General features: G+C 36.9%; 1 protein-coding gene across 3 annotated transcripts in view; it reads left to right on the top strand.

Moving 5' to 3' along the window:
• The window catches only part of LOC138696879 (electron transfer flavoprotein beta subunit lysine methyltransferase-like), a 327,451-nt gene extending 313,963 nt beyond the window's left edge, over positions 1-13,488 (top strand). For 2 of the 3 annotated variants that reach the window (XM_069822339.1, XM_069822338.1), the window contains exons 2-4: positions 8,783-9,010; positions 10,541-10,671; positions 12,936-13,488. In XM_069822339.1, the coding sequence (XP_069678440.1) occupies positions 8,799-9,010; positions 10,541-10,671; positions 12,936-13,267 (675 nt within the window). In that variant the 5' untranslated portion in view covers positions 8,783-8,798 and the 3' untranslated portion in view covers positions 13,268-13,488. Of the gene's footprint in view, positions 1-2,570; positions 4,145-8,782; positions 9,011-10,540; positions 10,672-12,935 lie in introns of those variants that run through there. The other variant, XM_069822337.1, reaches the window with a different exon arrangement.
• The last annotated feature ends 618 nt before the right edge of the window (positions 13,489-14,106 follow it).

Below are 14,106 nucleotides of genomic sequence, written 5' to 3'. Positions count from 1 at the left end.
GTTAACATTACAGAGAGAGAGACTTTCCTACATAAATAATTTACAATATGAGCTGACCTGGTCTATGCTTCCTGCATAATTAATGAAAATTTTGCTTTGTCATACTTGTGGTCCAGATAAATATGAAAATACTCGCAATGGCCATAATTATTTACTGCTTTGGCAAAGTTTTCACATTTACATGTTCGTGTAATTTGTTATACGAAGTGAACAATCAGTATGAAATATTATTAATAACTTCTTAAATTTTAATTTTCCAAAAAAAAAAAAAGTTTTATACAAAACTGTTGAAGATAAACCATACAATTTTATTCCAGTGTTCGAAAACAGTTATTCAGACATACATGGTGTGACAGTAAACTATTTTTTTAAATGGCACCCTATATTAAAATTTACATATTCCGAATCTCTATTAAGTTTTACATATGAATGCACAGAAACTTTACTCATTGTCCCATTTCTTGTCTCTCAATTACTGTATTTATTAAATTGTTTCGTGGACTTCAAATTTGAGACAAATAAGTATGTAAAATCATGTTGAATAGGCCATAAAACTAAACAAAACGCTATGACTAACCAAACTTCATCACAGATGCTCAAAATGAGAACCATTCACAGCTAAACAATATCCCAATCTATCACGAAAACAGTCCATTGTAGATACGAGATGGAACAGATAGTCTTATAACTGTGAGGAAGGCAATGGACTATTTTCTTGATAGACTGGGACATTTTTTGGCTGTGAATGTTCTCATTTCAAGTATAAGTTATGTGATAAAGTTTGGTTATAGTGTTTCTTTAGTTTTATGGCTTACTCAACATGGTTTTATATACTTATTTCTCTCAAATTTGAAGTCCACGAAACAAGTTTATTAAATTGTTAAAAGACATGAAACAAGTGAATAGGTAAAGTTTCTATGCATTCATACATAAAATTTAATGGAGATTCGGAACATGTAAATTTTAATATAGGGTACCATTTAAAAAAATTAGTTTACTGTATGTCTGAATAACTCTATTTGAACACTGGCATAATATTGTATGGTTTATCTCCAACAGTTTTTGTATAAAACTTTTTTTTTTTGTAAAATTAAAATTTAATGCATTATTAACAATATTCCATACTTATTATAGATTTAATTTTTCCTACAGAATAATATCTGTAATATTGATAATTAATATTTGAGGAGAAAAATTCGCTCCAGCACCGGGGATCGAACCCGGGTCCTTGATTCTACGTACCAAGCGCTCTGACCACTGAGCTACGCCGAATTCAATCCACAGCACCGGACCGTAGAACCAGTACATAGAACCAAGGACCCAGGTTCGATCGCCGGTGCCAGAGTGAATTTTTCTCCTCAAATATTAATTGTCAATATTACAGATATTATTCTGTAGGACAAATTAATAAATCTAGCATATTCTCATAGCTAGCAGTGCACATGGCTCTACAGATTACTGTGCACTTGACTGCAAAATCCCAGCCAAACAAGTCACTCAGCTGTGTGCTACTAATATAATGGCAGTTGACATTGGACATATACGTCAACATATATGCCTAACTTGGAGTCAGGCCAAAAAGGGAAATAGTGAAGGAGGATGATTCGGTCCGGTGCTGTGGATTGAATTTGGCGTAGCTCAGTGGTCAGAGCGCTTGGTACGCAGAACCAAGGCCCGGGTTCGATCCCCGGTGCCGGAGCGAATTTGTATTCTCAAATATCAATTGTCAATATTACAGATATCATTCTGTAGGACAAATTAATAAATTTATAATATTCTCATAGCTAGCAGTGCATATGTCTGTACAGATTACTGTGCACTTAACTGCGGAATCCCAGCCAAACAAGTCACTCAGCTGAGTGCGCTCCTAATATAATGGCAGTTGACATTGGACATTTATGTCAACATATATGCCTAAATTGGAGTCAGGCCACAACGGGAAACATTGAAGGGGGAAGATTCGGTCCGATGCTGTGGATTGAATTCGGCGTAGCTCAGTGGTCAGAGTGCTTGGTACGCAGAACCTTAGATCATATATGTAACAGATATGTCGGGGTTATAGGCTTTGAGGTTAATAACTTTTGTCGGGTTTACTACACTGCTATCTAGTTGTTACGTAAGGAGTCACGTCATAATACCCATTTGAATTGCATTAGCGACTGTGCTGCCATCTCGTGTTCGTTTACGGCGGACGGGTGGCGATCCTGGCAGTTGTTCTCTTCAAAATGCTGCCGATTTTAACGTAGCGAGGAGTTATCTGTTACGTATATGATCTAGGGCAGAACCAAGGACCCGGGTTCGATCCCCGGCGCCGGAGCGAATTTTTCTCCTCAAATATTAATTGTCCATACTTATTGTTCACTCTGCATATTTATTTTAAAATGTTTCAATTATTGCAAGTTATATAATGACAAAGTGTGCTAGACTCCATTTTAATTTTTCACTTTTTACCTTCTTTCACGAATGACACGGTTCACGATTTGTACTTAAATATGTTGCATTTCATTACATGACACAAGTAGTATTAGTTGTAGGTTTCAGTAATTCTACAGCTTCATTTCCACCCACAGACATATTAAAACAACCCATCATCTCGAAGATGGAACAAAGAGAGGAGCAGAAATTCAGAAGAAATCAAATGAACACCAGCGTCAACTTGCATTACTAGATAATAACATACCCCTGCACCTACAACAATGTTCAATCCTGCAAGGAAATGGCAAAGAGAATAGAATTATTGCAGATTGTGTTATACAGAACAGGAGAATATTGCCAAAACCTGTAAAGTCTGCAAAAGAAGCTTCTTCAGCCTTTACAGTTTTTAAAGAAAACAAAAAGGATATTAATACAGAAGAATGTAAAAGTAAAAGTTCGGAAATCAAATCAAAGAATGTACTTAAAGATTTTCTTTACGTGTCCGAATATAGTGAAGACATTATACAGCATTTGCAGAAAATAGAGGAAGACACTTGTGTCCCTTTGTCTGTTGAAAGGCAGTTTTCTGCAAACCATTCTGTTGTAGTGAACTGGCTTATCCGTGTCCAGCACAAACTTGACTTGCCGGGCTGGGTGCTGTTCACCGCCATTAGTTTGATGGATAAAGCTCTCTGCAATATGTATGTAAAAGCCTCTGAACTCCAGGCACTAGCATGTACTGCTCTATGGCTGGCCACGAAAAGTGACAGCAAAGCTCTAGTCCCTAGCATCTCATGTTTCCTGGAATTTGCAGAATGGATTTTTTCAGCAGAGCAGATATTTGATTTTGAACTTAGTTTGCTGAAGATATCAGATTTCAAGATCAACAGTGTCAATCCTCTAACATTTGTGTCATATTATCTTTGTGTAATGGACATTGAGAATGAAAACGTATATTATACATGTAATTATTTGCTAGACATTATTTATGGATTCATAAAGTTTTCCATGAGAAGTCCTTCGCTCCTAGCTGCGGCTGCAGTGTATTCTTCCCTTGTGATACACAAAATGAAAAAAGAAATTTGGAAATCACGTGAACGCCGTACAGGATTTTACACTTCTGACAAAGTAGTAACAATTTCTTATTTTATGTTAAGTGAAATGAAACGTGTTCAATGTAATTCTGGCATTTTCAAGAAGTATAGCAGCTCAAGATACAATAGGCTTACTGCTTTAATGTGAACGACATGATTTACACTAAAATTTTACCAAAGTCAAACAGAACATGATTCTGAAATTCAGACAGGTACCTGTTACGTAACGTGATCTCTGAACCTATGTGATTAATGTACCTGAAATATTACGAAAGTTCCTACTTATTTTATACCATTTTTTTAGACTCAAAAAATATTTAATAATGGTCAGTTAATTTTTTTATGCACAAATAATAATATTTAGAAGAAGTCCTAATAGAATTTGTATTAGCCTACATTGTCTTTCAGTATTTTGTATAATGTACTTAAAAGCAACTCCTGTTTGATCTCATAAATGAAATGACATCATGTATCAAGTATTTTGAAAAGTTTGAGATTAATTTTATTTGTGTATTTTGATATAAAACTTACTGATATTGTTTTTAAAATATATTTTACTTGTATGATTGCTTTGTAGTAACTTAATTACATTTTACTTGCATGAAAATAGAAACTAATTTATGTTTTATAATATGAACAAATATCGGAATAAAATAATAATCCCTTAAGCTGAACTGTGTTTCAATATATTGTAACCAAGCATAAGTGGGTTAATCAGTTACTGGCATATTGGATTGATATTAAGTCTCAACAACCGTTACCCTAATAAGAACTCCAGTATTTTTCCTCAACTGTCTGAATAAATGCCAGTATACATAAATGACTGCTTCTTACTTCCTATTCTGCCTACTTATTAAATCAGAATCACTGGCTATATTGATGTTCATTAGTCATAAGAAATGCCAATACGAAATTGTATCATTTTCCGAGAACTGTAGCAAACATGACAAGGTGGAAAGCAGTTTTCCTGAGATCAATTTTCTAAAAACATGTCAATACGACTTTTAAATAACATGTTCACGTTATTATTTAATATGAATTGATTTGAAAAATTCATATGCTTTTATTTTAAAATATTAATAAGAATATTACACGAAAATAGTGAAATTGCAGTTTATATGGTATTCCACAGCCTTCCTTATTATCCATAGATGCTGTCATTATTACAATTGATGTATACACCCAGTTATGTTTCATATTGTATTAAAAAAAAAAAGAATCAATTTTATTATAAATACAGATACAGAACTGAAAATTGAATCTAATTGAAACATTTAACTACACATTTCACCTTTGCACGGAATAAAAACTCTTTAGAAAATTCAGGCCAGTTCAAGTGTGTTTGTATAATTATTTTATTGTAATGTCTTCTGTGTATCTCTATTTCTATTGTTTCCTAAGCAAATTCCTCGTAACACGATAATATTTCAAATCAATAGCAACTTCGACTCGGCACATTTTTTGCAGTCCAGTGTACCATAAGTTTAAATAAATAAGGCAGAATTACATGTAAGGCATTGTAACCCTCTGCTGGTAATGAATAGGTACAGCATTTGTTGTAATGGGAGTTGCATACTACCCCAGGAATTTAATATGCAAATAAATACTGTAGATATATTTATTTATGAAACCATTTATACAGTAGAACCCCGATTATCCATTACCCTATTAACTGATTGGCAGATTATCCGACTGTCTTTCTCTCACTCCTTTTCCTTTTGCTACAGAAGCATAATATGAAATAGATACTATTATACGTTATATTAGTATACATATTTTTTCTACAGAGTGTTATTACAAGCATTTACACTTACACAGTTTTGGTCCACTGTTCGAGTTACCGTACTCTACGACTTCTATATAAAATGAATTCCATGAGTGTCAAAAGAAAAAGTGTTGTGCCAAGTATCGAACAAAATGCAAATAATTAAGTGGTTTGGGAATAGAGAAATTGTGGGTCATCTCGCATCACAATACGAGACTGATGTTACAACTGTGCACGATTTAATAAAAGTCAAGGATAAAGGGTATACAGTATGTTAATCTACAACATGAGACCTTTAATACAGTATTCCTATCTTTCCACTGACAGCCATTAAAAGAAGTTTTCTTACCCTTAAAGCACGTTGTTGACAACCGAACTTAAATTAGCGAACTTCTGATTCACTACCAAGCTTATTAAACACAAGACCACAGAGAAAATGACGAAAGTTCAGTGTTATTCACTTAATTTGGAAAAATATTTCATGGTATGGATTATCCGATTTTTTCGATTAACTGTTCAGTCAATCCCCTTCATTGCCAAGGATAATAGGGGTTCTACTGTACTATTAAATTATGACTTTCCTACACACAAAAAGTAAAGTATCTATAATAAAAGTACATGATATAGTTTTAAGGTGCTGAAAAACCGTCTATAGAAATATCCTTCCTATGTTCACTATAAACTGGTCTGCCATAATTTGAACTGTGTCTTTCACTTTTCTGTCCTTTTCCCCAAGAGCAAAAATAACGTCTAGAATATTTGTGTAGCTTGATGCTGCCTCGTTTCATCCCTACAAATGAAGATGTGTCCACAAAGAGCTCACAGACAATTCTTGTCAAAGTGTTTTTCATGTGAGAAGATACAAGTTGAAAAGCCAGGTTCTTAAAAAATTGTTGATCCATATAGGACCAATGCATTTAGAGCAGCTAGACTTAGAATTCCATACAGAGTGGCCAATGACGCATTATATTATTGTGCTGTACCAAAGTATGTATGATATTTCCGTGCAGGAATTCTGCATTACCATATGATGGATGGGTGGAGCAGAGAAAAATTCTCTCCAGCACTGGGACTCGAACCCAGGTTTTCAACTCTACGTGCTGACGCTTTATCCACTAAGCCGCACTGGATTCCAGTTCGGATACCGGATTGAATCCTCTCAGTTTAAGCGCCACCTCTTAGTTTCCCTTTAGTGGCCAACCCTCAAGCACTGTGTCACAGATGTGTGACAGTGGCACAATGTCCACCACACTATGTGTAGAGGTGCACTCATTACGAGTGACTAAGTGGCCAGTATTCGACGGAATGAGCGCCTCTTAAATCACTAAGTGATTATTTACGCATGTCATATTATTATGATGTACCGAAGTACATATGATATTTCCGTGCAGAAATTCTCATCATCATATAATGGATGGGTGGAGCAGAGAAAAATTCTCTCCGGTACTGGGACTCGAACCAGGGTTTTCAGCTCTACGTCTATATAATAGGATGCGAAACTTACCGAGTTTCCCATAACATATGCTAGAGGCACTAATGTAGAAATTGATATTGCTGCCGTCTGTTGGCCGGTGGAGAACATATTACATCTAGCAGTGCACCAAGTAGCGAAAAGAAGAACTAATTACTCCATGTATTTAGCAGCGCACCTGGTGATGAAAATGTTAAATTATGTAGAAAGTATTCCCTCCCTCCCTCATTCCTATTCACAAACTAACCCAATTTAAAATAAAACATTTACATTTTTATTCCTCACAGCATCTTCCACTGAAAATTCTTACCGGAGCCAACAGGAAGATAAAAAGGGACGATCTATTTTACACTACCCAATTAAAATATAACCAGACAGAGACAGAAAATAAAGCAAAAGGTTAGATACTTGGGATTGTATTCTTTGGGTATTTAGTGTATAGCACAGTGGAAGAGTCTGCAAAAACTACTACTACTAAGTAGATAGTTCAATTTATATTACTATTACCTTACAATACAATAAACAACACTATTTTTACAACATCCATAAACATCACTGTTTAACATACACTGCTTATACACACACGTAGTCTCACTTTATGTTCACTTATTAGCAAGTTTCTGGCTGCCATCTTGTCTTTTCGAGCCATGTCTCGAACGAACAGATAAATAGAGAACTCTGGGTAATGTACCCAACACGTAGTTCTAATGTCCACCACCTACGACTTTGGGCGCTGATCATCTTATTTGATCCCCCTGCCGTCAGATGGTGCTGACCACAGTTTCGCATCCTATTATATATTTATCCATGTCTACGTGGTGACACACTATCCACTAAGCCTCACCAGATTCCAGTTCCGAAACTAAGAGGTGTGTATGTCGTGTACTAGGGTGAGTGTGTGTTAGTGTTTGTGTAAGTGTAGTGTAGGGAATGGATGATGATGATGAAGAAAGTGAGGAAGGGAGAAGGGGAAATCCAGTGTCGGCATGTAGCCTACTCCTGTCGAATAGCACTAAGGGAGTCGCCAGGCTTAATGACCCCATCCATTAGACGAATCACTATCAACAGTGACATACACCTTCTCTTCATATGCACTGGAGAGTGACTGGGATTTAACACAGGTATATTAGTGCATAATCTAATGATTAGAAGTTGTGCACCGCCATCTCTCCCAGTCCCAAGGTAGAAATTTTACATGAAAATCTCTGGCTCCACCAGGAATCGAATCCAGGCGGCTATTCTGGAGGCAGGTGCACTACCTCAGAGCTAACTCGGCAGACTTGGTTGTCTTGTTTTAATACGTAAAATTCTATAATTTCCAGTCAGTTGCACAATAAATTTCAAGGACATGTTTTGGCCTTGTTTTGTGATTTCTAGCCTTGAACTTTGCAAACATTGCCACTCAAACCAATGTACGTAGTGATGCGTTTTAATCTGGGTGCATGCCTCCTGAACGACATGTCAGAGAAAATGAATTGTCTGACAAAAAATGGTCCTCTATGCGAGATCTACCATCCCTCCAGTTTGATGCAGAGGTCCTGAGTCACCCCATATGATGATTATACAGCTTGTCCAAGTTAAGTCTGCGAGTGGGGATATCGAGATGGAATGTAGAGGGAAAACACAGTTGCCACATAGGTCACTTGACGCTCAGATTTCAATGTGTGCAAGGAGCGCACGGATTTTTTGTCCATGTCTTCGGATAAAGGCAACAGTTACGCTGCCTCCAGCCTCCCCCTTCATGCAACTTTCTCTCCTACGCCCACGCTTGCCAATCAGAACGCCAAATCTCACTGTCAAGCAGAAGTAGAAGTACAGTCTATTTCAAAGTGTCTTAAATTGTTACCGCTCTATGAACTGGAGCGCAGTAGGAAAACTTTGCTGTCATATGAGACTGTACTGGTCTGCTCTCGTTACCGCCTCCTTTCACTACAGAACTGCCTCCTACTTCCCCTTTTGGCTTGCAGACTTAACTTGGTCGAGCTGTAATTTTGTATCTTGAACTTCTAAGTTCTTAAATTTAATTTCTGGTTTTAGTTTGAGAAGACTGAGTATGAAAACTATGGCGAGTGGATCATTGGTGCATTTCACCACTTCAAGACTTATTAAGCAGCACACAGTGATCTCTACAGACCACATGACTCCTGAAATCAAACTTCATTTGATTACTCCATCATGTGAACTTTGGACAGCAAATGCCGACAATATTGCATTTAAAGATCCTTTTTGGGCTTTTTATTGGCCTGGGGGACAGGCTGTTGCCAGGTATAATGACAACCAGTGTAAAGGCTATCAATCTTATACAAAGCAGCAAAAAAATAAACTACAAATAGAAATGTCATTGTTAACGAAATAAAGAATTTATTACAATACACACAAAATGTGTAATTAGAGAGTATACAGGGTGTTCTGAAAAAAGGTTCCAATATTTAGAGAGGCATCAAAACAATAAATAAAAGTCCTATAAACATGGGTCCCTATTACCACGGCATGACGCGTCCTCAGGTTGCGGATCGAGGAGACGGCCTCCAGATATGGAGGGTAGCTGTGAATATATTGAATAAGCAGTCGCGGACAGCTGATGAGGGGTGGTCCTCCAGCTTGGGGGTTGGGCGATGGGCTAACAACCCATCACCGTAAAAAACAGCTTGTTACGAATCCTTCAAATAAGCTTCAGAATGAGACTGATTCTCTGGCACGACCACAGCAAAGGAATAAGATTTTGAGATTTGGTACTTGGAATGTCACAAGTCTATATAGAACAGGAGGGGTAACATTAGTAGCAAAAGAACTAGCTAGATATAGAATAGACTTTGTGGGAATACAGGAGGTTAGGTTAGATGGGAACGGCATAACACAAATACGAGATTATTTGTTGTATTATGGGGAAGGAAACGATAATCACCAATTAGGAACAGGATTCTTTATTCATAAAAGAATAAAATCAGCAGTAAAAGAGGTCGAATTTATCAGTGATAGGTTATCGTATTTAGTACTTAAGGGTAGATGGTGCGATATCGTAGTTATAAATGCTCATGCCCCTACAGAAGAGAAAGATGACCATATAAAGGATAGCTTCTATGAGGAATTGGAAACATAGGTTAAGGGTGTTTGAGAATAAGGTGCTTAGGAAAATATTTGGGGCTAAGAGGGATGAAGTTACAGGAGAATGGAGAAAGTTACACAACACAGAACTGCATGCATTGTATTCTTCACCTGACATAATTAGGAACATTAAATCCAGACGTTTGAGATGGGCAGGGCATGTAGCACGTATGGGCGAATCCAGAAATGCATATAGAGTGTTAGTTGGGAGGCCGAGACGTAGATGGGAAGATGATATTAAAATGGATTTGAGGGAGGTGGGATATGATAGAGAATGGATTAATCTTGCTCAGGATAGGGATCAATGGCGGGCTTATGTGAGGGCGGCAAGCCAGTAAGTATAAACATGGATCCTAAAATTAATATCTTCTGAGAAATGAGCAAATGTTTACCACCACTGTAAGAGCTGCATATTATCTTCTAGTGTGGAAGATATGCTGCTATCTTATAGCGCTCTGAATATAAGTTAAATACTGTAAGATTTAATAGATTTTATTACATTTTATTTAGTCAGTGCCATGGCATGAGGGCACTACCCTTAAAGCCGCCTCTGTTCTTGATTCTTACAGATGGCTTTCTCCCTTGGAACATTTTTGCGTCATATTTATGAAACATAAAATGTGGGGGGCATTATTTAGCCTACTGTTTGAACGAAGATTGCAGTACAAAAGTTTCACCTGTCCTCTGCAGATTTCTGCTGGATAACCCACAAGTGACATGTGGCCTGCGAGTATTGGATGTGGGCAGTGGAAGTGGAGCCTGTGCCATTGCTGCTGCCAAGAGTGGCGCACGCACAGTGACAGCAAATGACATTGATCCAGGTACTTGCAGTAATGCAGTTTCACAGGAATGGTAGTGTCCGGAGTCATATTTGAACATAAACAATTTGATTCATGACAGTTGAATCAGATCCTGATTACTTATTCCAAACATTTAACCACTGTTGAATAATATTTAACATTTTTCAGTCCTCCATCTTTTTACTTTCTCATTAGCAGTGGTGGATGGTGGTTGAAAAATTTGGCCATTTACTTTCATAAAGTCAGTATATTACATTATAGATACTGTCTGGCCAGAATTATATAATGAAAGAGTAATGGAACAGAGAAAAATTCTCTCTGGTGCTGGGATTTGAACCCGGGTTTTCAGCTCTACGTGCTGATGCTTTATCCACTAAGCCACACCGGATTCCACCTCGGTGTCGGACAGAATCGTCTCAGATCAAGTTCCAACTCTTGGGTTCCCTCTAGTGGCCGCCCTCTGCACTATGTCATAGATGTCTATGAACGTAGGACCGAAGTCCACACCTGTGCTGAGGTGCACTCGTTATGAGTGACTAGTTGGCCGGGATCCGACAGAATAAGCGCCGTCTTAAATCACGAAGTGATTTACGCATATCATATATATTATTTTAATGCACCGAAGTACATATGATATTTCCATGCAGATATTCTGCATCATCATACGATGAAAGAGTAATGGAACGGAGAAATCCCGGCGCCGGAGAGAATTTTTCTCTGTTCCATTATTCTTTCATCGTATGATGATGCAGAATATCTGCATGGAAATATCATATGTACTTCGGTGCATTAAAATAATATACAGAATTATACAGTTATTGCATGAATATTCCATGGGCACAACACAACATTAGAATGTTTGGAGCCACCGGCATAGGTCAGTTGGCTAAGGCACTTTGTCTGCCGATCTGGAGTTGCGCTCAGGCGCGGTTTCAATTCCCACTTGGGCTGATTACCTGGTTGGGTTTTCTCCGAGGTTTTCCCCAACCGTAAGGTGAATGTCAGGTAATCTGTGGTGAATCCTTGGCCTCCTCTCACTATCACCAATTTCATCGACGCTAAATAACCTCGTAGTTGAAACAGCGTCGTTAAATAACCAAATAATAGAATGTTTGGAAGCATAAATATAATTTTATAAGAATAATACCCATGCTAAATCAAACCATTCTCAAAACGGTAAAATATTTGAAAGTATGTAACACGACAGTATTCCAATCTCTCTTACAAATGCCTTTTAAGGAACCCGGAGGTTCATTGCCGGAAAATTTACCAATATATCAAATTAGTATTATGTGATAACGTTGCTATATATTGTAAATGAAAACTCATCTTTCACTATCTTCCGGTATTTTGAAGAAACATTTTGTAGGGTGATTACTCTTCCTATTTCTGAAATCAGCTTACTCACATTTAATATGTGCAGCCATTGCAGTGTAACAGACATGAACAAGAATTCTGTAACTAAAATTAAAATGTATTTCCAGGACTAACAACTTAAACCAAAAGCACGCATGTTAATTATCCATTTCCAGGAGTCTAAATTCAGTGATGGAATGTTGGTAAGAAACGATGTTAGCGCTGTCAGTGGAGGCTACTTAGGGTTAAAAGCAATTAAAGGAAGGCATAGGTGAAACTTGACCAAGAACTTAAAAAAAATGTGATTTTTTGTTTTTATATTATTAAGTGCAATCTCTCTATATTCTAAATCTGGTTTAATTTTCGTCCTAGTAACCATTTAAAGTATTCACAGGTATGCCAGATGTAGAAAACACTAGTTATAATTTAAAATTTGTTTTTTCGAAGTTTTTTTTAATACATTTCTCAATATGTAAAACATTCCATATGATGGAGTTTCAAAGCATTTTTCTTCAAAATTTCAATATATATGCAGAAAATACAACAACTTATCATATGAATTTTTTGTATTCTTTATATTTGAGATAAGTATGAATAAATTACGAAAACAAATAAATAATATTAGTATTTATCATATTAAAAAATTTGTACCTCTGAAACTAACAAGAACTGAACAAATCCATATGACAAAATTTTTATAAATATAAAATGAATAAAATGCATATTTTTAAAAAGTGAAATTCTTCTACCTTCATCATGTGGAAACATTTATATAATATATTTCAAATAATGTAAAAAAAATATATCTCTGAAAAATGGTTATACTGATAAAAATTAAAATTGTACCACTAAATATATATATTTTTTTTATTTCCAATGTCTTTTCTGCTCATTTTGAATTTCTATGTCTGTCTGTTCCATATTTACAGTTGCTGCTACAGCAATTAAGATGAATGCTGCTCTGAATTCTGTCAGTATAGACGTGTGCACTGAAAACCTTATTGGAAAGAGTTGTCATAAATGGGACTGCATTTTACTTGGTGATATGTTCTATGATGCTGAGTTTGCCGGGTTACTTTTCAAGTGGTTGAAAAATATGAGTCATCGGGGAAAAGTTGTCCTGCTTGGTGACCCAGGAAGACAAGCCTTTAAGAACATCAAGGACAACTCTCTGACTTTGGCAGCCAGCTACTCTCTTAGTGAGGAATCAAACCTGGAAAACAGAGGCTTCACAGATGCTTGCATATGGAAATTGAGCTGATATTTTATAACTAACCAGCATGAATGGTTCTAATTTTAGTGTGGCATAATGCAGCATAAATAGTTACACTACAACACTGCTAAACTTCATCTGCATAATGCTTACGAATGGCCATAAACAAAGAATCATATTGTACATAAACAAATTGTTGATTCTTATGAAATTTTAATGTACAGCTGTTGTAAAATAACATTAATAAAGGAATAGCTTTTACTTACTTACTGGCTTTTAAGGAACCCGGAGGTTCATTGCCGCCCTCACATAAGCCCGCCATTGGTCCCTATCCTGAGCAAGATTAATCCATTCTCTATCATCATATCCCACCTTCCTCAAATCCATTTTAATATTATCTTCCCATCTACGTCTCGGCCTCACTAAAGGTCTTTTTTCCCTCCGGCCTCCCAACTAACACTCTATATGTATTTCTGGATTCGCCCATATGTGCTACATGCCCTGCCCATCTCAGACGTCTAGATTTACTTACTTACTTACAAATGGCTTTTAAGGAACCCGAAGGTTCATTGCCGCCCTCACATAAGCCTGCCATTGGTCCCTATCCTGTGCAAGATTAATCCAGTCCCTATCATCATATCCCACCTCCCTCAAATCCATTTTAATATTATCCTCCCATCTACGTCTCGGCCTCCCCAAAGGTCTTTTTCCCTCTGGTCTCCCAACTAACACACTATATGCATTCCTGGATTCGCCCATACGTGCTACATGCGCTGCCCATCGCAAACGTCTGGATTTAATGTTCCTAATTATGTCAGGTGAAGAATACAATGCGTGCAGCTCTGCGTTGTGTAACTTTCTCCATTCTCCTGTAACTTCATCCCTCT

The sequence above is a fragment of the Periplaneta americana genome, chromosome 3, assembly GCF_040183065.1.
Source record: "Periplaneta americana isolate PAMFEO1 chromosome 3, P.americana_PAMFEO1_priV1, whole genome shotgun sequence".
NCBI classification, from domain to species: Eukaryota; Metazoa; Arthropoda; class Insecta; order Blattodea; family Blattidae; genus Periplaneta; species Periplaneta americana.
The sequence above is the reverse complement of the archived record's forward strand: the minus strand, read 5'-3'. Positions and strand labels throughout refer to the sequence as shown.